This window comes from Struthio camelus, chromosome 1, assembly GCF_040807025.1.
Source record: "Struthio camelus isolate bStrCam1 chromosome 1, bStrCam1.hap1, whole genome shotgun sequence".
Lineage (NCBI taxonomy): Eukaryota > Metazoa > Chordata > Aves > Struthioniformes > Struthionidae > Struthio > Struthio camelus.
Genome location: NC_090942.1, coordinates 52,626,110 through 52,651,684, shown reverse-complemented (window position 1 = coordinate 52,651,684; position 25,575 = coordinate 52,626,110). Strand labels below are relative to the sequence as shown.

The window sequence follows — 25,575 nt, the reverse complement described above, 5'->3', positions numbered from 1 at the left end:
GTCTTCAGAACATTACTATCCATCCAAAATATCAAGGCCTCTTCAGAATAATAATTTGAAAAGAGAACTGAACTTATAAAAAGAAACAGATTACAGCAACAGTGAAAGACGACAGAAACGAAAACAAAAAATGAATGAAGCAAAGTATGAAGCAAAATAAAGCTTTCTGAAGAAAAAGAACTCACTATATTGAAATCTGCTCTGACCTGTATAATCACTTTTTTTCTCAGGAGAGAAAAAGCATCCAGGAAAGATCAGTTCACTAGGTGAATGGGCAACAGGCAGCCGATTCCCCATGTAGTTTCTGCAGCTCATCTAAAAAGGAAGTTTTGCTTCATGATCATTGAACAATATTCAGAAAAAACAAAATGTTTGGTGCTTAAATATCTAAATACATAGTCATGCCAAAATAAGGGAGGTCTAATTTTCAAAGATGTCAATGACCCATTAATGAGCATCCAACTCAGGAAGAGAGGAGATATTCAAAATACCTAAATATTGGATCAATCATATAAATGTTTGGATGTGAAATAATAAGTCTTACTTTTTGGATCTAAGCTGGAAAATACAAGTTCAAGATTATTAATGAATTAAATTTGTATCTCATTTGTCATTTGCCAGAATCACAAGCTATTCATTGATGTACGACAAATACTCCACCTTTCTGTGTCTCAGAAAACAAAGGATTTTTGTTAGAATGAGTACAGCAGTAACAGCGTGCTGAGGTGCAACATAAAAATATATTATTTTAACAAACTAAATCCCCTGCTGATATAATTCAGAATTGATCCGTCTACCTCAGTGAAGCTATAGCATTCACAAGTATCTGCACAAATGTATGCTTGCAAAGAACGTGTAAGTATAAGCATGCCTAAAGAGTACGCTGCCTACAAAGCACAAGGTAGTGCTATACAGTAACATCCAAAATAACTTCAAGCAAATGAAAAAATCAGTCAACTCTGTTAAAGAAGCAAACTTCCAGATAAATACATCCAGCCTCTCAACAGGGCTAATCCATCATTGCTAGTTAGTCATGCCAATGTAGCTACATCATTTCAGAAGCAACATACTCTATTCAGAACTAGTTCTACTGCCCCTGGGTGGCACTGCATTGTGAAATGTAGCCATATCCTACCAATTTCCAATCCTCTGCTGTATTTTTTGAACAATCCATATTACTATTAACTAATACTAGTCTTTATTCTGTAAATTACGATGACTTTCCACACCACGATCACCTTTCCATATTACCCAGATTATTATGGTATGTGGCAATCTGTCATGCTGCCCTTATTTTAGGCAAAGGACTAAAGGGCTTCTGAATGGCAGGGCCCAAAAGAACTCAGCAAGAAACAGCCTCACAGAGACAAAAGATACAGCAAATTATCTGTACACCCCTGCAAGCCAAGAGTGTCCTCTGAGTTCCTGCAGGCGCTGCACAGTAGTTTGCTGTTTCTGTGAAAGGTGGAGGCTCCTGGATCCCAAACAAGTTCAGAATCATACTCTCTTGAAATATAAACCCCACTTTTCCTCCTTCCTTAAAATCCTGGGTTTATATTACTTAATTAAAAAGGTAAAAATACCTACTATACACTTGATTTTGGCAAAAATTCTTAGAAATAAACTTTATATTAAAAAACTCCTACTTTTAATAGCTGATTCTATGAAAATTTTGCCACTGGCAATATCAGTTGGCTAAATGCGCAGAACTATGGCTTTGAACTTGCTAAGGAGTTCAGTTTTTCTTTGGTGGTAATCAACTCTTTCAAGCCTTTTATTAATATCATCAGTGTTCTGGTTAGCTCAATTTGCTTAATTCTGGCCTTTAGAGTAACGTTCCAACACAGAAATAAAGCCATCTTTGCATTTAAGTTTAATTAATCAGAAAGATTACCCCATATCCAAATAAATGTTTTCAGGTTAAAGCAGCAGCATCGAGAATTAACATAAAATTAGACTTAGGCTCATAATATGAAATCAGTGCATAATGCAAGGATGGAAGAAATCATCTCTGGGTCATAAAGTCCAGACCTCTGCTGTTGCTGGAATCATGTCATATAAGCCTTTTCATACACTTCAACCAATTTTGTTCTTTATTTTCTTATCGTAAGTCACTTTTTGTGGACACTTTGGAAAACTATATTAATCTAATCAGTGAAAGCAGTTTTTTGGATTCAGATCACAGTAAGAGCCAGTACCCAAAAAATAAATCTGTAGTTCACCTTATTTGCATTATCAGCCAGACATTTTATGAAATGAGATTCAGGACTGTGTAGGCCATTGAATTGCTGTATCCTTTCTAGCAGCTGCCTCTGAGCATATACCAACAGTGGACTCACTTGTTCTGTATATCTCTCACTGAAAAAAAGCAAAATATAGCAATAAATCAAAATAACTATTTTTTTAACTATAAAATGTTACTTTCTGTTTTTTGTTAGAGTTGATGTAACTTACTGTGTAAATATGTTAAATTGCACAGCTATGTGTACCAGTGCTTCCCACTTCTTCATCTGATATAACAGTTCAATTGTTTTAAGGATCATATCACATATCCACCTCAAGTCAACCACGTTCACATCATCCAGAGGAGACTGTGGATGGAGATTAGAACCACCATTCTCATCAGTAATACCTCCTAAACAACTAGGAATGCAGAAATCTCCTTCAGGATCCACAATCTACAATTGAAGAAATATAATGCCAAACACATTGTCAAACTTTTTTTTTAGGAGAAATCAAATTATAAAGATTAGAAAATATTGTACTTCTCTAAAAACTAGTTAGAGAAGACAATATGACAATATCAAAATGGAATGCAAGAGCAAGAAAATTATCTCTATTAAGGATGTGACCATAATGAGTACACTGTCTTAATAAAAATACATTTTTACCTTAAGAGAATTACTTGCTTGTAGTTCAGTTATCATATCAATGATCATGTCTGATGCCAAATAAAATGGCAACCAGACGGTGTCCCTAACAAAACCTCTGGTAATGGGAAATGCCCCTGAATGGGAATGGGAATGTTTAGCAATTGATTGTGCTTCTTGAGTATAGTTCCAAAGTTCTCTGCAAGCATTTTGAAGCAATGTCCAGTGGCCGCCACGATGAGCAAGAACCTATGTATAACATTCAAAATGTAATTATACTTTGAAAAAAAGTATAAGAAGAAAAAAGAATGAAAAATATCATCCTTTTACTGTAAAGTTGAGGTAGAAGTACTCTTTCAAAATTACTATCTACTGATCCTCCTTAATAGCAGAATTACTCAATATTTGAATGTATAGAAAACATTATAAAATTAATTCAAAAATTTTCTTAGAAGTCCTAATTTATTACTGAATTTAATTGTTGCTTCTGGTGTGAAAATAATTAATTAAAATTAATCCACATCACCTATAGATATGTTTTAACTTGGTTTTAAGAGGGTATATGGGAAGAATGGTCAGCCTATATTTCCTTTCAGTCACTGATCTTTCTGTACCATTGCATCTATTAAAGACCTGTAAAGACAGAAGCAAGTCTGGAGGTGTTTTAGGAAAGATTTAACACACATGGGAAAGAAATATAAAATGAAAAATAAAAGATTACATAAATTACTGTACATTTCATTGAAAGATACATTATGTTAGATCATATGTCTAATATATTTGATATACTGTACTTGAACATTTTGCAGAAAATGAAAAATCATTGCTTTTTGTCATTGAAGTTTGTTTTAGAACGGGAAGATTATTTTTTACAAAATTTAGAAAATGGTAAGCATTGTAATTCATTGTTCAGTAATAAATAAAGTATTTAATAATAAAGTGTATTTTACCACTGCTCTTCTTAAATGCAGAAAGACTTTTGTAAAATGCTCTGATGAAACGATTTTTGACAGAAACCGGTCATGCTCTTTGGGGGAAAACAAGGTGGATATTTCTGAATCATTTGTCATTTGAGTTCGAGGAGTATCAGTCCCACTCGATTTAAAGCTGTGCTCAGAAGACTTAGCTGTATCTGAAGACAAAAAGTTCACTGGTTAAAAATGAGTTAAAGTTCTCAAAAACATAAAAAAGAAAATATTACTGGTCAGCTAAGATTTTCCAGTGGCAGATAAATACTCAAGTGTTAGGAAATGCCAAAGTTAAGGTTATCATATTTTATAAGGTTATGATATTTAGAATAAAAGATGCTTTTACTTAAGCAGTAGGAGAAGTAGCGATTAAAAGAAAAACAGTTTAAGTAAAATAGTAATGTGTACCAAATTGTTTCCAGCCTCTAAGCCAAAATGCAACCCTTCTAAAAGTTACCAAGTTTTAGTGAGAAAGTTTTAGTAAGAAATTACCATTTGCTAAGCTCCCAAGAACCCTTCTGAGGGTGAGGCTTCTTAAGAGGAGAAACTGGGAAAAGGGGGAGATTGTGTGGTATTTGTAGAACTGCTTCATTATTTTTTTTCAATAACAAATGCTCCCAGTGGGGAAGAAAGAGGGTACATGGTAGAAGACTAAAATAATATGTGAGCTAAAGATAGGTTTCACAGCAGAATCTAATTTCAAGCTAAACAGCACTTGAACTCCATGGCAAACTACGTGCTTCGTGAAATTCTTTCATTCAAAGCTGTTACAACAGCTCACTAGTAATAAACCAGATTTTCATTAGTTTTCAGTGAGTTTCAGTTCTTGGTGAGTTGTAAACATCATGAAAGACAAAAGAGTACAGCTACAGGTATGCTACTGCAAAGAGATCCAGTAAGTTAACCAGCTAGTTTTGTCATACCTCCTTGAAAAGGCAAAGAGGAGGGCTGATTCCTACCTAAGGAAGTCCTCACAGAAGGACTGGGGAGCAAACAGTGGAGCAGGAAACATAAACTATTCTACTGAAAAAACGAAAGATAATAATAAACTTTGTCCTACAATTTAAGACAGACCAGGAAATTACTGACCACTCAGGAAATCTAAAGGAAATTACAGGCCAATTAACAATCACAGAAATTGATAAAAATTGTAATTGATTTTAAAATAATCTGGAATGTTATCATATTAATACAATTAGCTGTAATTTCTAATAATGTTACATGAAGTAATAAAGAAAATGCTTAGTTGAATATTATTCCATTTGGGTACCCATTAAAAGTTCTTACAAGTCTTTTTTTTGACCATTCCTGACCGTGACTTCTTAAGGGGAAGAGGGCTTGGTGTTCTTATGTTATCCTCCATGACTTCTCTCACGACTACAACGCCAGAATTACTTAACGAGAATATTTCAGGATCCAGAATATTGTAACTACAGAATGGAAGAAAAAAGAAGAAAGTATGAAAAAACAGGTATAATATTAAAAAGAATTTTGATATATACACACAAAATTCAGTTTGTCAAAAGTGAGTTTTGATTAATTTTCTGCTGCTTTAAGAATCAAAAATTATGAATGACGGCCAAAAGATATAAAGAATCAAAAAACAGCACACTATCCTATACTTCAAAACTTTCACAAGATAGTCTTCCTAGTTGTAAGAAAAAGAATATTAGAGTGAGCTCCCCAAAAAGTTCATGTCACCTGCCATATGGTGGAAGACAAAATGTGTTATATAGTAAATTCATTTGCATGTAGAAGCTGAACTGGTCATCTAACACACTCATGGATGGTATTCTGATATAAATCTGTTAGCGTTAATGATAAACTGTATTAACAATCATTGATAATACAATAAGATATACCTGTTCTGATATTGTGAACCATGAATCCCAATATCATATTGCTCTTCCAACTTCTTTTTAAACAAGTTGTAGTGTGCAATTGCCAGATAAATATTCATCTGAGACCTCCAGGGCATCTCCTCAATACATACTTGATGAAACTTCTTTCGGTTCAAGTAACCACTCACAATTGGTTTCAGAAATACCACTAAGGTGTGACGAGCTACCTTCTGTAACTCCTCTTTGTGTTGCCTAAACCAAAATACATGCAGTAGCAAAAAAATGAAACTGTTCTCAAAGCTCTAGAAAATAAAATCATGATAAAGAGTCCCAAAAGAATCTCATGACGTATCCACAAACTTGTACTAACTGAGAAGCATATCACATATTTCTAGCAATAGGATATTTATTGCAGTGTGGAGGATATTTGCTGCAAGTGCCTTCAAGAAAGGCAGTTGTGCTTTCTCTCTTTAAGGGCACTGAACACACACTAAATCCTATCTTATATTTTACCAACTTCCATAAGATACTTTTCTTAGTAAAGGTTTAGCTCTATGTTTGGAGTCACTTGTACCTGAATCATCCAAATAGATCATTACAGCAAGTACAGTGTGTTTTACACATTTCAGAAGACAGAGGCTCTACCATTATGCTGTATATTTAAATCATTTGTTTTATTTATTTATTTTGGTAGCAAATTATCCTCAGTATGATGAAAACATTTAATTTCAAATGCGGATGCTTGGCTTGAATTTTCAGCCATAAATTTTGTTACATGTTTATCTGCCAGATCAAGGAGTTCTTCATTGCCTCGTATTTTCTCTCTATAAAGATACATACAATACTGTAATCAAATCATCTTTCTATTTTCTTTTTGATAAAATAGAAACTTTGCCCTTTATATTTCTAAATTATTTTTCTGTCTTCAGTATGTGGGTAGAACAGTATACCATACATAATATTGATCATATTATACAGCAATACTGTTTGGTAACAACCATATAATAATATTACTAATATTTGATCAATAACAACGATGCAAAGCAGTAGCTGGAGGAGCAAAAAGCTCAGCAAAAATATAAGCTTTACTTATATTTTACTTATATAAGTAAAATAACCCCTCCTCCACTGAAAGCCAAGAAAATCATGTAAAGGAAGTTTTCCTTTTCTTCTAGAAGAAGAAAAATTGACACTTTAGGTCAATATTTAAAACTTCACGTACAGAAGACTTTTTTGAGATTCTTCATTTAAAGCACTTTGAGAATTAGTTATGTGATTGCTCACAGTCAGATAACATTTCTAGTTTTCTACTTGCTAATTACTAGAAGTATAAATGATCAAAGCACTAGGTAATGAATACTGTAAGTATTTCCCTTAGCTTGGAAGGCCCTGTTGTTGCTGCCTTAGCCAAATATGCTTAATTATCAGCCAAAAGAAATAATGAATGAAGTTTCATTGGTTTGTATGAAGAAATAGTTTTCTGAAAGCTACAGAACAGACGAGCCAAAAAGACTAGCAAAAAGATGATAAAAACTGCTCTGAAAATAACCTGATCTGATATGAATTTTAAAAAATCTTTTTTAGATATCTAGCAGCCAAAGTTCCCTAACAGTCTGAAATGCCCTATATAGTTTGCAGCTTAATATAGCTTTTCCACTATGGCGAACTAACATGCTCAAGCTAACGCAACTGAAATACATGGTCTTGGATTATTAATACAAAGACCTCAAGATCTTCTATAGCTCTTCTCTGAAATAGCCATGAAATAGATTTTGTTCTCTAGATTGGAAATATATTTTATACCAAAATAAAACAGAAAAGTGAAGGAACTATGCACCTCTCGGTGTAACTAAACCCAGATAAAATCACTCCTTTGACACAAGTTTAGAAAAAATATATACACTTAATTGTAAGCTAAATTTCAGTCAAAATATTTGGTTCTGCGGGTGATCCTGACGACTTATCTTCAGTTACCTTTGTCTTTCTGGAGATTTCATGATGTTTGGATTTTTCACAAAATACTGTCTAAGAGTCTGTCCTTTTCTAACAGGGCTAAAGGCTTCTTTTCTTGATTTCTTCAAAGCTGATGCCTCTAGTTTCTTTGAAGGTGAGATCTCCAAACTCTTTAAAAAAAATCTTCCATGAAAATCTTAAATATACTTCAAATATGTATTTAACCTACATTATCAATTACTTAAGATATGCAGCATGTTGTTTTATACAGGAACAGAACAGAAAATAAATTTCAGAACAGTGTGTTAAAATATGACAGCAAAAGAAATACGTAATGTTCCAGAAAGCTTTACATTTTTTTCTGGAAAAGATGTATCAGATGCCCGAGACTAAGAATCCACCCAGGTCCCAAAATATTTCTTTCATATATCAATGCTTTCCATCTCAAAAATTATGATTGTTCTTTTCCTTTCATTTTAAATACTAAAACTTTGTAATGGAAAATCAGAGACAGAAATCTCTTTCCCTAGACTGTCTCAAAGCTAGTAGTATTCTAGCATTACTAGAGCGTTTTGAGGGAGAAAACTCTTCATCCAAAAGAACAGAAATCCATTAAGATTATTCCTACCTTGGAATAAAAATTTAAATAAATGCAAAATTTAAATAAAAATTTACAAAGAATTCTAAACAAAAAGCCTTTATTCTGCAATTAGAATATCTGGATAGGGAGATAATCATGAACAGCAACTCATGACGACGTGCAAGTATAACATACTGATGTATAAAGGCCTAAGCTGATCTCCTCTTCCTAATATGATAGTACCCAGAGGTACTTCACACCAATCTATGGGTTTTTCTAAAGTAAGTTCATGGAAAGTAAGGCTTCCTTATTTTTGGAATTCATTACTCTAACTCATCTAAAACACCCCACAAATGTTGGCCTTTAAGATACATCCAATGCCAACTTTTCTCCCTGGTTTTAGCAGTGGAGATGTGAGCTGAGGGGTAAGAGCTTGTATCCCAAATTTCAGCAATTATCTATGTCTCCGTTGTACTTTCTAGGAGACGACTTTTAAAAAATTACTGTTGTGCCCAGTAAAGATATACAGGACTCCTCAATAGTACAACTCACTTTGTGAAACTCCACAACTGCTGTAGTGTACCTCTTTGCGCTTTCGGACGCAGTGAGAAAACTGGTTTCTGGTCTCAAAGTTCCCTCAATACAGAGAAGGTGGTCATTCCTCCTGACAAACAAAAAATAATGTTAAACTCATTATCATCATAGTAATAATAATAATAATGTTAAAATCCTTAAACTAATAGTTAAAGGGTTATATTTGGGAACAGACAGGGCACGTGCAATTCTTAGCTCACTGGGAACCGTAAATTAAGCATCCTTTCTTTCATTCTTCCCCCTCAAAAAGAGTGCTCACTCTCAAGATTCCTTATTCAAATCTTAACTCATAGGTAACAACAATCCCACTTTCCTAACTTCTAGTAAAACTAAACAGTTTGCTACATTATCCAAATTCTACTGTGGAAAACTGCTGAGTTTTTTTTTTTTTATTTCCAGTCTTTTTGTCCTTTATAATAGCAGTTCCAGTTCCCTATAACATATCTCTTTTTAACGGATTACTTGCCTTTCAAGTTACAGAAATACTGGTGCATTTTTTCAATTAAGTTATATTAAATTTCTTTGGTCTCCTTTTAGGTAAGTGACTACAAACGGCTTGCATTTGTGTTTTCAATATGAATTCATTAGTCTTTCTTGGAAATGTTTTATCTTTCTCCTACATTTGACCACTGGCACCTACACAGCCATACATTACTCTCCTGTAACAATTTTAATACACCACATTTTAATAAAGATTCAAAACTTTTCTACCAAAATGCTTGCTTTTGACTTAACCCAACACACTCCTCCTCTAAGTTCCACCTTAGTAAAACATAGGAAGTCTTACTAACCCACTGCCTCATAATAATGGCCAAATTACCAGGTAGTGTCTGTGAAAAGGACAAGCCTGGGTGATAGAAAGGTTGAGAGCAGACAATCAATTTTAACAGACACAGTCAAGGAAGAAGTAGCCATACGTAATAACATCACAATGAAATAGTTTCTGTAGCTATATAATCCTCTGTGTTCACAGGACTTCTGCAGACTAGGAGCTATGAAAATGGCTCTGGATAGGACTCCTACCAAGTACAATCTACAGTTACTGCTATAACTAAGACAGTGATGAACCTAAGTAGTCGTTTTTTATTACTACTGTAATAGACATCTACCTTTTTAAGTAAACTTGCACATTGCCTGCCCACTCCAGAACTCTTTGAAACTTCTCTTCATTCAGGAGTTTGTGCAAAATTTGAACAAAGAACTCAAGAAAACGTGATTTCTTTCTAAATTTCATCACTGCAATAAAGTAATACATAGTTATTGCTTTTTTGCATTTATGCTATAACAATTTTCTGAATTCAACTATTATTTATGTTATGCTGCATGCTGATGAAGAAAAAGCATATTGATACCAAAATCAGACAGAGGCCATGAAATACAAGAGTAATTGCCAAATATTTCTGCTTGTGATCAGATTTCTAGAACCACAATTTCACTCTATACGCCAAGGATGGCAAATATTCTAGGGTCTGAGAAACTAGTTTCAGAACTATTTTTCTATCAAACAATACATAATGGGTAAGCATGTTATAACAGAATTCAGCTTCAGCAGAATATCCCTCCATTTACTCATGCCTGAAAAACCTGAAAAAAACCCAAAAAAGCAAGGATAAACAAAGTACTTGCATCCTATCCACTCAGGCTGCTCTTCTCAGTGACATCCACATTAGTGTACAGGCATAACACAGCTCTCACCACATGTTTCAAAAAATGAGTGTACTCAGATTCTTTTGTGAATTCTCTCAGTAACATAATTTAATGTGGAAATGGAATGTCTCAGTTTAAAAAGGAAAGGCCACAGAAACAGGACCACTGAGAATGTGCCACAATTTTCAACAAAATGGGCTCATTTTCAAGTTTATTACAAAATGAATGTTATTTAAATTATTTAAAATATTAACATTTTACATATAAAATCATACATAAAATCATTTGTTTCAAGTATTTCATACACTTCCAAGTGTGACTATATTAAGGATTTTTAAAGCTATGATTTACTTAATTTTTTTATATACGAAATCAAAATGAAGAAAAAGTTTCCAAGGACTTATTGCAAACAATAAAAAAGTAAAGTACATACAAAATGCTTTATTGGCAACTTTCTAAAGTAAAAAAGCCTTTAAAATAAATCCCAATTATCCTACCTTCTCGATAAGCATTCTTTGCTGTCCAGCATGAAATTACAGGGTAGAGGAACAAAGGATCTTCCTGTCCTGTAAGCTCTGATCCAGGTGCTACATCAATAACCAAATCAAATCCATTATGACAAGTAGTGATAGTATACAATAGGAACTCTACCTGGAATCAAAACTGAAGACTAGAAAAATCTGTCTTTAGCACACAGTTTGCTACTAAATCTCTCGCTGTCATCCAAACAAAAACTGTAAAGCTTGCTCTTTTCTTCTGTCTTTAGAAGCTGTGCAGCTTAAGTAATGAAGAGTTTAGGAATGTGACTGATGACCTCTCAGCTACTAGACTAATGAGCAAGATGTCTGGAGTCCATCAAAGGTCTAATGAAGGTCCATACAAATCATCTGTGGAGGCGGATGTGCAGCAAGGAAACGTCCAAAAACGATATTTAAGGATACACAGCATGAACAGAACACATGAGGCTACGAGGGATTGGTGCTTACATACGTGCTCAGTATACGGAGAGCATAAGTAGCCAAACATATGCACTAAACCCATGCATACTGTTCACCTAGACATTTACATAAATATATCATATACTATGTATATATTTAGGTGAACAAGATAGATTCATAAATAGGGGAACAATAACTTGGATTTAAGCTTCTGACAGTTAAACATCCCTGTGTTACCAGTTGATGAACACCAGAAAAATGCGATGTACTATTTGCTATTTTGCCTTAGAAGAGAAACAGGACCAACAAATCTTGTGCTGAGCCAGGTTGGGCGGTTGGAAAAGATGAATGCAACTAGTCTCTGAAAAAAGTGAGGTTAAAAATGGACTCTGGAACAGCCAATTGTGACAGTGGATGAACAGCTGCACCCTCCAGTGACAACAGTCAGTTAAGGTCTGTTGAGTACAAATAGTGTCTAGTGAAACAGGGCAACCAGCAGCACAAGTAGATTTTTTTAGGACAAGCCACATCCCATATTATTCTCTCCTGTTTGACAAGTTCAACTAGATTAGCTTCAACTAGGTATTTTAACAAAGAATAGCATCTGCCAACAACAATTAAATTTGAAATTGCAGAATTTAAGGTGCACTGTGTATGAAGCATTTTGGTTTTCTCACTTTCCAAAGAAAAGGGGTACATTCAGTCTCTTTTTCACTTTTCTCTTAGATTACAAACAATGGAATGGTAAGAAGTGTTGATTCATTTGTAAGGATTTCCTATGATAAGTCTTTGGCCAATATATTTTTAACAGCATGCCCTCCAAGTGTACACATTGTCCTAAACCCATTGTATGTATTTGTTAAGGACAGTTGTAAGCACTGTTATTTGCTATGCGTGGTCTCAGCAGAAGACTCCTCTATCAATTTGTGTTAAATTCTTTAATCTGAGCGACTAACTTTTTTCCTTTACAGAAATTATGAAACGGTCTTTTGCCTTTATTTTTTCTGCTGTGAAAGTTACTTTTATGTAAGTATCCATTTATTAATTTCGCAAAGTACTTGTGAAACTTATTGACAAATATCCTATTTCAGCAGCAGAGCAAGACTTCAGCAATAAAGTATTTTTGAATTGCTGCAGACGTGTTCTTCTCTAACTGATTAACCTATTAATTAATTTTCTATTAAGTATAAATGAGACATCATTCTATTAAATAAATCAATATAATTTTCAATTAACTCAAAGAATTCATTAGTCCTGCAACTTGTTCTGCATGAATGCAGGCATCTACGTCAGCAGAAAAAATGCAAAGATCAGTGCACAGATGAATGGATTTGTGTGTCATGCTTCTTTTCCTATGTTACAGAAATACTTTCACTTCTAAGATATATGCATAGATACATACACAAATGCATATACCTACATGGTGGGCAACAAGTTGAACTTGAGTCAGCACTGTGTCCCTGCAGCAAAGACCAACTGCATATTGGGCAATTAGTAAATGTTCTCGAAAGAGCATAGCCAGCAGGGCAATGCAAGTTTTTCCCCTCTATTCAGCACTTCTGACACCACATCTAGAGTACTATGTTCAGTTTTGGACTCCCTAGTAGAAAACACTGGCATACTGCAGTAAGTCCAGCAGAGGGACACCAGAATGATTAAGAGCTGGAGCACATGACAGTCAAGGAGAGAGTGAAAGAACTGGACTTACTCAGCCTTAAGAAGAGAAGGCTAAGGGGAGATCTTATTGCAATCCACAATTACGTAATGGAGGGAAAAGAGAAGTTAGAGCCAGACTCTCCTCAGAGGTGCACAGTGATAGCACAAGAAGCAACGGACACAAGCTTTTTCATCATAAGGTGGTGAAATCTCTTTCTTTTGAGATATTAAAAATTTGACTGGAGAAGTTCCTGAACAACATGATGTAATTGGACCTGCTTCAAGGAGGGGGCCAGACAAGATAACATCCAGAAATGCTTTCCAACCTAAATTATTCTACGATTCTATATAAGCACGGTAGAGTACCATATGCCAAGTAACTGATAGGGAAAAAATCAATAGGGGTTTTAATTATATTTCTTCTTAAGTCCTATTTTTTACTTCATATAACTTCGACAAAACAACTAGCCTGAAAATTCTCGCACTTAATCCAGACTCTAAGATATTTTAAAGCCGATATATTCATTACTGAGTTACAAGGTAATTATGTGCAATTCTTTTAAAAAGAGGACAATTTTTGTTAGCTTTAAGAACCCCTTTCTCCACTAAAACTTCCTGCAATGGCCATTACTACTAGCAGTCATAGGACACTGAAATAATACAAGCTATGGATGGGCAATGATTTTTGCCACTGTGTTTTCAGGTTTAGGAAGATAAAGTAAGCCTAAATAACATGGAACCCAATTTACACAAATTGGGAGAACACAGATGATAGTAAAAAAAAAACCCAAAAACCAAATGTGACCATTCCTTTCTAAAAACAAATGAGTGTTTATGTGGAAATGATGAAAAAGATTAATAAAAGTCATTATATATATTACTACCACAGATAAATAGGACTAATGAAATCGTGGTTTTGGTAGATTTATCATAGATTATAAATGAAATAAAAGTATTTCTTAGGCATATAATTTTTACAGATTAACCACAGAAAACTGTATAGGAAAAGCTAAGAAGTGTTTTAATACTACACCCACCTGGTTTTGTCAGTCCAAGTAGATTTGATTCAAGAGCACTTAGATTTTCTGTCGCTTTTTCCATTGCAGCTAACTGGGATATCTTTGTAGAACGGTACTGAAATATCAAACACTTAGTTACGAGAACTTAGCTTTTATACAACTGAAAACAGTAGATCAGCAATGGGACTCAGGTTAGATCCCAAGTCTTCTAACTCTACGTGTGGTGATTTAATCAATATTGTCTTATTTTTGGTTTTCAAGTGAAGTAAAATTGATGTTCATAAATGTTTAAATATGGCTTCGAAAAATTGGCCATAGTTCATTCTTGACTAATCTCCAAGGGAGTCACTGGGGTTGCTCTGCGACCAAAGAAATTTTTAGGGAGGTCCCACTGGTACTGCAGCAACATATTTGAATAGATTTTTTTTTTATTTTTTGAAAAAATATGTTGCTTTTCATAAAAAATAAATCTTTTGTAGATTTTACTTCCTACAGCAATCAAATTCTTATTTTGGAAGCAGAGAGAGTTTCTACTTTTTCAATTTAGTGAAAATGTATTTTTCAGTCAGCCCTACTGAGCACAAGGTATAATATTGTTTCTATGATCTTACATTCACATTCCTTTTTCTTTTTTGGTACAAACTTGGGAGGAGCCATCACAAACTTAGCTAGAAAAAAATGGAACAAATCAATTCTCCTGGTTACTATCAGTAAAAATTTTACTCCAGAAATCCTCCCCTCTCAGCTGATTATCTTTTGCCCCTCTCTTCAATCTATCTCAGCTTCAAGCTCACACTGCTTCCCTTCTTCCTCTCTTCTTTATCCTACTTTCTTACCACTTTTTTCAAATAAACTCCTCTGCAGTAAAATCCCTTCTAAAATTATTTAAAGGAAAAATGGACAGAAAAGTGTGGAGAAACAACATGACATTTGCAAAATACCTTTACTCTGATTCTAGGTTGTAGGAAATCCTCACAACCTACTGTATCCCTTTGCAACTTAAATATTAAGTTCTTTGAGGACTGAAAGTTTTTGCTCCATTAAGAAAGTATTTTCAAAGTCTACACAATTCCTGTGTTACTGTCCTACTATGAATCAGTTTCAAGCAGCTGCTACACAATGCACAGGTTAAGTTTCTATGTTAATTCGGATACTTCTCATATGCTTGTATAATTCTTTTAATTATTTTTCTGTCCAGTAGAGCATTCCTGCAGACTATGTGTGAAGATCGGTTAGGGCTGCCGGTATTGAAATCTGCAGGATCCTCATGGCTCTCAACTGGAATATTGCTAAGCAGTTCAGCCATATGAGAACCTGTACCCACTTCAATCTGCAGCTGGTCCTAAAAAGACGGCTACAATTAAACAGAGGCCTCTCAGCTATACTTTGGGAACTCTTATTCTATAAAATCACTTTTAGAACAAAAAGTTAATAAATATGGTCTTTAAACTAATACAATGCTGTATTTAGAGAAAAGAAAAAGTGAAAATCAGAACAATTACGTCAGCTTCTGTGTTAGTGGGTGTTTCTTCATTTTTCGTAGCTCCTGACTGGCAGAAAGAAGTTGTTTGCGAGGAACTCAACAATTTTTTGCCATAGTTAACGACAATTACAGCTAGTTCATATTCTTTCCATGAACGTAGTACCTATTAAAGAATCACCCTGTTATATATTTTCATTTTGCGTAATACACAATGTTAATTATTGTCTGCTATTTATAATGGGTCAAAATGCATTAATATTACAGATAAACTTAATTATTGAGTAATTAACTTCTCAATTAATAAAATAAAGCCCAGAACTATAGACCTGTAACACTGCAGGAATTGCAGATGTGCTATCGGAATCTTCTACTCCTGCTTAAGCGTAGGCTCTAACCATCAGAGGATGGAAAGATTTAACCAGAAGTATCTATTGCCATGATCGACATTCTCCCTGTCCTCATGCAGCACTGCTGTCAAAAATACAAAGGGTAACCAAATGATCCTCATTCCCCTCACTGGTATTAAGTGCACATATGAAAATCTCAACAGTATTAGGGAAAGGAGAGTGAATCGTGACATTTATAAATGAACTGTGTGGGGGATGTTCTTAGATGGCTTTATCTTCTTTAGATAGAACTCTAAAGGCCAAAGTACTTCTGAAGTGTGCAAGGTAACTTCACTTTATGAAATCTTTGTGATTATCTACCTTTAGGATAGAAAATAAGTTTATAGATTACTTACAGTATGTGGCCTGAATTTAACTTTAACTACAAAGCTATACACCATAGATTAATCATAAGCGTTTGCAATTCACCAAATGTATGTTTTGAAATGCTATGTCTAAGGAGAATTAAATCAGCAATACAAACACAAAGCCATTTAACTGGGGAATCCAACAACAAACAAGCACAGTATTAAGGTGCTTTGGAGGAATCAAGCTAATCAGCATTGTAAAATTTATCAACCTTACTCAGAAAAAAACCCACCTTGCAACTGACAAGTGATATAAAGAAATAGTTACAAGTAAACATCTGAGGAACATACTTGTAGTCCAGCTATCTTAAAGAAAGGAGCTACTTGAGAATATAAGAAATACTGTACATGTTGAAAACAGATTTTAATGAAATGAACTTAACAAAAGTATCTTCACTGAGATACTTATCTATACTGAGATAGTTATCCATAAAGGAATATTCTTTATAATAAATCAGGATGTTCAGGACTTTGAAGGAAGACATTTTTCACATACATTAACTAAATCTAGAGAATTCAAGTGACTGGGAGTCACCTGAGCTTCATCTAGTTGATATTTTTTGACACATTCAAATTAAAGATAGTAAAAGAGAATCAATGAGATCGGGCATCTCATGCTCACTCTTGAATAGGAAATAGTAAGTTCATTGATTAGTTCAACTGCAAATAGCAATAGATAAGGAATGCTACTGCGTGAAAGCATGAAAGTTATTTTGGAAACTGAGATACAAGATGATTCAGACATCTCTTTTTCAAAAAGCATTTCCTCGAGCAAGTGCTTCCTCAATTGTCAGCCATCTGTTGTGAATGCCTCATTGATTACCCCCCCACAAAAAGCATCATGGGACATCAAACACATCATTTCCATAGAATTACTGTTTCTCTCTATTAGTGAATCTGGAATTAGTTGTGCAATGGTGTGTCCCTCATCTGCTGCCTTGGACTCAGGACAGAAAGGCTATACAAATCGGACACAACATGGTAAGCTCCAGAACTCTGACAAGTCAGGTGTCCTTCTAAGGGGAACAACAGTAGTGATTCAAGCAGAAAGTTAAAGTTTCCTAGTACCACAAACATTCACAACCAATACTGTGGAACTGAGACAACAGTACCAAAGCTAGCAACCACCATGATTTGCACTGCAAGAGCCAGACAAGCCAGCCTGCTAGAGCCTTGACTGCACTAACTTAGGCTGCCCTCATCAGCCTCACCTGGTGCCACCTCCCACCTCTGATCATGGCACAGGAGCCGCATTTCAGCTCAGCCTCAGTCCCTGCCCCAGCAACGCTATCAGAGTCCTGCTCTCCAGTTCTGCCACAGCCATGCCCTTGCCTGGCAATGAACCCTGTTGATTAGAACCATGGCACATGGGCTGACTTCCTGGCTTGACCTTGGACCTGTCTCATCATGACAGACCTGCCCAGCCATCACTGGACTGTGTCTGACCCTCATGACCTTCACCAGACCTGATCCTGACCTGTGGATTGATTTCCTAGCTTGACCTTGGACCTGACTTACCACCACAAACTTGCCTCGTGATCTGGACTCTTGGATGAACCTGGCTACCACCCCCAAGCCTGCCTCACTCCTTGCTGGACGCAGTGGGATGGGCCTTGGCTGGGAAGGCCCCTGTCCTGCTGACCGTGGCTCCCCAGCCCAGAGGGAGCAGCTGGCCCTCGCTGTGCACACAGTCCTTAGAGCCCTGAAAAATCTGATTAATACCAAGAAACTGACAACACTAGGGCTAACAAACTGATCTTTATACATTTTAGAAGAATGCAATTTGAGTCTTGCAGTGCTCTTAAAATTTTTGATGATGATATGGTCTTGGGAGGTGAGTACAAAGACCCAGCTCCTGTAAAGCCTGAGGTAAGGGAACAACCAACCCAGGTGAATTCCTCAAAGCAGCAGCAACAGCTCAGCCTCAGAAAGAACTCTTGGCTGAGCTGTGCTCAAAGCTAGAGGGAATCTGCCTCTTCTGAAGTCACGCATTTACCATGTGATGCATTTTGAATTTAGCATGGCTTTATCTCAGGAAAGAATTCCTATATGCACAACATTTCTCCTTATGTCACTAAAATAGTTTGAGTATCTGAAGCACAAATGAGATCTATAAATATGTATTATGTTTAAAAGTCAACGTGTTTATAAGTTCCTGACAACATGTAGGACCAAGCAGTATAAAGTTTCTTGTGTCTAATTAGGAAATAAGCCATACATGTTAATCTGATTAGAACTACAATAGGAGCTCTTTGCAGTTAATGAACTTTTAAAGTCATATTTTACATTTAAAATAGACTTATTTGCAAGAAGGTATAAAATGTAAAACACACAAAATAGTACAAACCTAATGTCACTGACTAATAATTACAGTCTATTTTCTGAACAAACAACAACTCTCAATTTTATTAAAAAGTCAAAATGTCATTGTTATATAAAATGTACTGATACAAAAAAATTAATAAATATGTCCATACCTTTACTATTCTCTAAGATACCACTCTGAAGGCCACCTTATTAAGACAGGGCTTTTTTAAAGACAAAAGCTATACCTTAAGCTGAGTTGTAAGCACAATAATACACACAATACCTTTGCTGTATAAAATGAAGTACAAGCTATCATATGCTGAATACTCTCATAACATCCTGCCTGTTTCCTTTGCAAAGTAGCACTTGGAATTTCTTGAAGGACTGCCAAACACTTAATGAGGATCTGTAAATACAAGGGTTAAAACTAAGTTTGGAATACACTTATAAGTTTGTACCTCTCACTGTAACAGCGTATTGCATTTGACGGTGAACTTTAAAAATACTTTAAAATCTAACAGATATGATGAAATGCTAGCTCTACAAAAGTCAATAATAAAATTTCCATATACTTTAATGGTGTCAAGATTTCTTCCACAGCCCGGTGGAATACATGACAAGTTCTACACAAAATCGCAGACATTAAATTACAAATATATAATGGATATTTTTGCTGATTTAATTAACATGAAATCAAGGAATGCTTAATTCAGTGAGATGACATACTCCTACTGGAGGATTGCTTAAAACTGTATTGCCTGATTGCTGGTCAGAACCGTAAATGAAAGAAAGATGTTTCCAATCTGTTTTAAAAACAAAAGACTTCTTTCCCCCATTTTTGTCTAACAGATATGAAAAGAACACGTCACTAAATTATTTTTCCCTTAAAATAGGAAATCTGAAACAGGAGCCATTTCCAGTGGCTAGCTGTACCTTTTGTAGGAGATCACAGCCAATGACCTCTTAATCAAAAGATTATCATTTTATGTAAGTATAATCTGTGCTGTCCTAAATGCTCCTAAAAATTTGTCAGGGCTCCGAGTGCACCACTAGTCCTTCATTGCCCTGATGAGCCCCTCCTGCAGCCTCTGCCCAGGAGCTCCATTTAAGCTCAAGTCTGGGCCTTCAGTCCCTGCCTGAGCTATGTGATAAGTGTACCTGTCCCCAGTCCTGTCTCTGGCTCTACTTTCTAGGCAGATATCGGACCTATGCTGTAGCTAGCCTATCTTCTCAATGCACTTATGGAACTACGTTGTAGCCTTGACTCCAGTCTGTCTTTGGCTCCATCTCATGCTGCTCCAGACTTTGACCCTTGATGGAGCCTAGACCTGACTGACTGCTTCTCCTTCCTTGGCACTGTCCGTTACCAGCACCCTGCTCTGCCTGCCGTGTTCAGAGGCTGCCAGCCTGTGCCCTGGTCAGTGAGGGCCCTGCATTCCTGCACTGTGGTCACCCCCCTAGATCATCCTTCCTCACAGAACAGCCATGCTCTTGCTGTTCTTTGACAAAGCTATCTGATCACATCCATGTTTCTCCTATATTCTTGCTGAAAACAAAAAGCATGCATGCTGCTTCAGAAATGGCAGGAAAGGATTCCAGCACTCTCAGTTCTCAAAGAGAAGGTGCTTGCTTCTGGAAAGGAACTCATGCTTGAAAACTGAAGACTGCATTATCAAAACATTGAACGGCTGCCGCCTGTTTTGGAGGAGAAGAGAACTGTAAATGAAACAAACATTCCAAAAAAAACATGCTGCTTTTCTTCCCTCAAAACTGCTATTTGTAAATGGAATACAACTAAAAGTTGTATTCAACATTCATCCAGATTCTACTATAGGTTGCACATACCAATGAATCATCCTGAAGACACAATCAATATTCTGGATTTACTTTAGCATATCTGAGAGCAGAATCCATGCTGCTTACGCTGAACATATACGCACTGGGAATGCATAAAAACATTAGAGGAATTTCTTTCAGCAGCTCGCTTAGATGTTTGGCTCTCCTCCTGTACATTCCATTATAAGTTTAATTTGAATCACTATAATCACAGGACTTGCGCACAAGCCGCTCTATCTTAAAATGTTCTCACCTGAACTACCGGCACTGAAGAAATCTTGTGATAAATAATTGGAGCAAGGAGACCATAACATTGTACAACAGCCTGCAGGGTATAATTTGCATCATTTAACCAATTACTAAGTTCAATTGCCACAGTCATTCTTTCACATTCTGCTAATCTACCAACCTGCAAAAGAATAAACATTTTGATTCAAATATAAATTCTATTGTTTAAAGTCATTTTAGAGTGAAAGAAGAAAGATGTTCTTGCAATTTAAAAAGTAGCGTAAGCAAAAAATAAGCTATGAGTTTAGAAATGAGTTTACAGTGATACCAGTTAGAAGTATATAAACAAATGCAACATAATTCATGATTCTAAAGGAAATCATTGCTTTTGAAATAGTTCTGTCCTCTGAGTTTATCCATTTACAAAACCTTTCTTTCCCTTCCAGTTTATCTGCTGCAGTCCTTGCAAATGTGAGCAGATCAAGTGAAGTCACTGAGTAATCATTAAGACTACTCACATTTGTATAAAACAAGTTCTTAAGCTAAAAAGATTGAAATAATACAGGGGTGAAAGTTTGACTATCCAAACAAAAAAGAAAGCTTTTTGTGCCATGAACTTATTGGCACGTCATTATTTGTAAGAAAGTGTGAAATAAAAGATGCTCAGCATATTACGACCACAAAACTCCATTAGAAGTTCAATATTAATGAAAATGTACATATGAAATAGTAGAGAGGTTTAAAAATACCATCTACATCCAAGCAGAACAAAAATGACAACGATTATATGTCTTAAAATACAGTCTAAGACTGCTAAAGTCAAGAAAAATCCTTCTGTTGCATCAGTGGGCTTTGGATTAGGACATTAAAGAGGGAATGACCGATCCAGAAACTGGCTGTCCACCAAGATACAAAGTAACAAGCAAATAATAAAATATTTTAAAAGGAAGACCAAGTACCTTAACAGAAAATGAAGTACACTGCAAGTAGGATTAATACATGGCAACATTTATCTTGGGATGTTGAAATAAAGCTGATCAAAAAGTAAAATCAAATGCAATATATTATTTTAAGTTATACATACTTGTTTCTCGTACTGTATCTCACTGGAACAGATGGAATCACAGAAGAGTGCTCCTTCCATAACGTTAATGTCAGTAATAGCAAATATATTCCTCAAAAAGAGTTGCAAGGCAATAGGAGAGGTCTGAGATACAGCCTCAAAACACAATCTACAAAACAAAAAAGCAAAAGAATGACTAAAGCATGTTAACGATCATACAGTCATCTCATGCCTGAAATGAAAAATGCAATCTCTAATTGTAAAATAATAGACAAAAAGGATTAATACAGCTAGTGCTGGAAATGAGATTCATACAGAAAACTGAACAAACTGGTTAAAATTTTTAACTTAAAACTATAAATACATGTGGTAAGACTCCACTTCAAGTTGCTATCCGCCTTTTACTAACCTAAGACACCTTTTCCTTCAGTGGTTTCATCTAACCCAGTGACACTTATTTTGAATCCTCTGTGAAAACGTGGGATGATACATGGTATTTTTTTTACCTGTCTTCTTTTACACATGTTCTTTATCATTTTCCTGTATTATGGTAATATATAACATAAACAATGACACATGCAGTTGTGCATATATATTATGCACATACATTTCTAAGTATTAATAACAGATTCCTTTTCATCACTGATGTCAGGTATTACAAGTCTAAAAAGAATCTTTTTCAGTTGCCTGCTTGTTGTTGTTTTTTGCATTCCAGGCAGGAGGAGGCATTTGTCCTTTTTTTCATATTTATTACAGCAACAATCTTATAATTCTGAAGTATAAGAAGTAAACTTAGCTTCTCCTCAATTTTGTTTCTTAAGAGACTGAAACTCAAGAAGGAAGATCATTAGACACATTCACATAGCTGACATTGCCAAGATATCAACAGAGCTTCCTGTTGAAAAAAAGGCTTTCCTTTCCTTCCAGCTCCCTCTACTGTCTCCGTGAGTCCTATGTGCTTTCTAGCTAGTCCAATTAATTTCTCAGCTACCAGGCAGTAAAAGTGAAACTGGCTGCTTTCAAGTCTGATATTGAAGCCTTGAGAATCTTCCATGCTAACTGTAAAGGAAGTAAGGTCTGGATATACGTGTTGGAAAAACAAAATCCCACATCCACTCAAAATTTGCTGTCTTGGTTTGAATCTTTTGGAAGTAGCTTCATTTGAATGTTATCTCTAGAGTTCTGCACATTTAAAAATAAGACCTGGTGAGAAACAAGATTAATGAAAAACAAGTCCAAAAAGAGTCACAATGACCAGATTTGCACTCCTATTTTGTTGCCCAGGCCAGGGACAAAATTAAAGCACTCACATCACCATGAAATAGGATACCCAGTGATCACCTGCCTGAATCAAGGCAATCTATATGCTGCCTGTAAATCCCAACAGGTTTTACAGCATGTACCATCAAGATCAACAGCCAACTTGTATGCCTAGTATCAATCACATGGGAGCACCTGAAGGGCAGACAGGATACATATTTGGTGATCAGATTGAGCCTCAAATAACAAGAAGTACACTTAGGCATATTACTTTCTCCCATACATAATCCAAACCTCCCCTAAGCCTACACTGTGTGCTTGCATCCAAACAGTGTGGCCATGACAAAAGCACAGGCTCTGATGAAAGTCTGAGGTAACAAAATACAATATAGGCAAAACTCCATCTGCTTTATATGCCTCAGAATAGCTGATTACTGGATATTCCATCCATAAAGAGGAAACGGAAGTATAATGGCCAAACTGTTAAGAAAAAAGCCCAATACATATATTTCCTGAAACAAAGATCTTTATTTCTTATATGTTTCACAGAATTATTAAAACCCAAGCAAGAAGGTTACTTCTTATCATTACACTTTCAAGACTATAAGTCAGCCTGTCAAACTGGAACTGAAGGGCTGCAAAACTATTTCACATCTTCACTACAATGTTGCCAAAACTTTCCTAGTGAAAGTATTAGTCTAAAAAGAATTTCACACAAGTAAAGAGGATGATCTGTGTTCAGTTACTTTAGATGTTCATTTATTATCAAAATATAAGCAATTGACTGATATTTAAAAGTGCACTTTTTATTAACAGTATTATTTTATTAACAGTTTATTATTTCATACAAATCTTTTTTATCTGGGAATTATTTGTTTTTGCATTTGGATCTATGGAATTTAAGTGGCATTACCTGCAAAATTTCTAGCTTGGCCTTGTCATCATGAAAACCTTATAACAGTTGAACATTTGGAACATATTTATAAATGAATTGATTTTAAAAGACTTATCCTAAAACGCTTTAGTATATTTAAAGATTATCGACAGATGTGTATAACCAATCCAAAACAAAATCACCAAGCATCCACACATTTTCGGTGGCGTTCTTGACAGAACTGTCAAAATTTCTGAGCCCTACCACTCCTTTAATTGGAACTGAAACTCAGGAACCCAGTGCATATTACACATTTCACATATGCAAATGCATTCACACAGAATTAATGACCACTTTATAAATGTTTTCCAATTATCTTAACCAAGAAAATGATCATAAAGAATTAGATGTGTAAACGTGAGCAGTTACATAAATAATAAAAACTACTCTGCTAACATTATAACTCTGTATTTTTGTGACACATTTAACACTTTTTTTTTTAGAATGCCTTTCATATCACTAGTGTGAACAACATTTCACAACCTGGTACTCTTTAACATAAAATGTGCACCTCTATAATTAATTATTATTTTAATTTTATTTTTGCCAGTTACCTGTTTTCAGATATAGTGAAATTACTGCTTGCAGAAATAACAGCTGTGTTGGCAGGAGGTGGAGAAGAATTTGAAACAAAATAATCCCACAGTGGTGTAAATGCTTCTCTAGCTAATGTATAATTGCCAGTCCGATATGCTACCTACAAAAAACCCATATTTTAATTATGCAACTTTTTTTAGAGAAAAATTATTACATTTCATTTTATAATGTTTACTAATTGCTATTTAAAATAAATTTAACAAATTTCCATGTTCTTCAAATAACCAAGCCAGTTATGATTACAGTAAGATGGTTTTAAAACTCCCCCCCACAACACATAAGTTTACAATTTCTGTAAGAATATTCTGAGACATATTTGAATAAAATAAATGTAATAGCAATCTGATTCTGCTAAAACTAGTTTGCTTTCAGAATTAGCATCAGAGAATGCAGAAGAGATTCTTGACTATTAACCACGGATTTAACAGTTCTTTATGGAATTCTTACAAGGTATCATGTCACAGTTTGTGAAGACGTATTATTTCATCTAGGTCCATTTTATCTTTGTTAGTACTGCAGAATACCAGATAATCTGGATCATGGGATGTAAATGGAGCCACACAAGTAGTGTGCTCACGTGGATAATTCTTACTCTGGAAAATTTTAGGAAATCTTCTAACAGTTTCCCATGATCTATGGGGCTAGAAGATTTCACTTTTTCTCCATGCCACAATTTATTTTAAATTTTCTTTGTTGAGAATACAGAAAATTATTATAAGCCTTTGTGGCCTTCTACAATGCACTACAAAAATAATTTCAATAGAAAATGGTTGGATTTGGCACCTAAAAGTTCAGTCACATTTTTCATCCCATACTCAAGTAACTAATAAGATGATTTCTAGCTTGTGGTCTCCACCACAAAAGTGAAAAGATAAATGATAAAAAGGAAGAAACTAGAAAGAAGTTAAATGCAAACTGACAAAAAGGACAATCAAATTGGGGATAAGAAAGTTAGCCGAGAGACATCTTCCTTGCTGCCTGGAATTTCTAATCATTTTGAACTAAGAATTATTTGAGCTACTCAAATACTTCATTTGTGATAAAACT

The 25,575-nt window shown here is 35.1% G+C and overlaps 1 protein-coding gene across 1 annotated transcript in view; it reads right to left on the bottom strand.

The window, feature by feature from the left end:
- Positions 1 to 25,575, bottom strand: part of CFAP54 (cilia and flagella associated protein 54) — a 116,332-nt gene that overhangs the window by 50,722 nt on the left and 40,035 nt on the right. The window contains exons 24-40 of the mRNA XM_068938295.1: positions 24,486 to 24,628; positions 21,759 to 21,906; positions 20,700 to 20,855; positions 18,894 to 19,016; positions 15,569 to 15,712; positions 14,085 to 14,181; positions 10,951 to 11,040; positions 9,916 to 10,042; positions 8,765 to 8,876; positions 7,654 to 7,802; positions 5,701 to 5,931; positions 5,126 to 5,268; positions 3,821 to 4,002; positions 2,892 to 3,119; positions 2,455 to 2,678; positions 2,223 to 2,358; positions 207 to 315 (exon numbers count right to left, since the gene is read on the bottom strand). Coding sequence (XP_068794396.1) covers positions 207 to 315; positions 2,223 to 2,358; positions 2,455 to 2,678; positions 2,892 to 3,119; positions 3,821 to 4,002; positions 5,126 to 5,268; positions 5,701 to 5,931; positions 7,654 to 7,802; positions 8,765 to 8,876; positions 9,916 to 10,042; positions 10,951 to 11,040; positions 14,085 to 14,181; positions 15,569 to 15,712; positions 18,894 to 19,016; positions 20,700 to 20,855; positions 21,759 to 21,906; positions 24,486 to 24,628 — 2,542 coding nt within the window. The remainder of the gene's footprint in view (positions 1 to 206; positions 316 to 2,222; positions 2,359 to 2,454; positions 2,679 to 2,891; positions 3,120 to 3,820; positions 4,003 to 5,125; positions 5,269 to 5,700; positions 5,932 to 7,653; positions 7,803 to 8,764; positions 8,877 to 9,915; positions 10,043 to 10,950; positions 11,041 to 14,084; positions 14,182 to 15,568; positions 15,713 to 18,893; positions 19,017 to 20,699; positions 20,856 to 21,758; positions 21,907 to 24,485; positions 24,629 to 25,575) is intronic.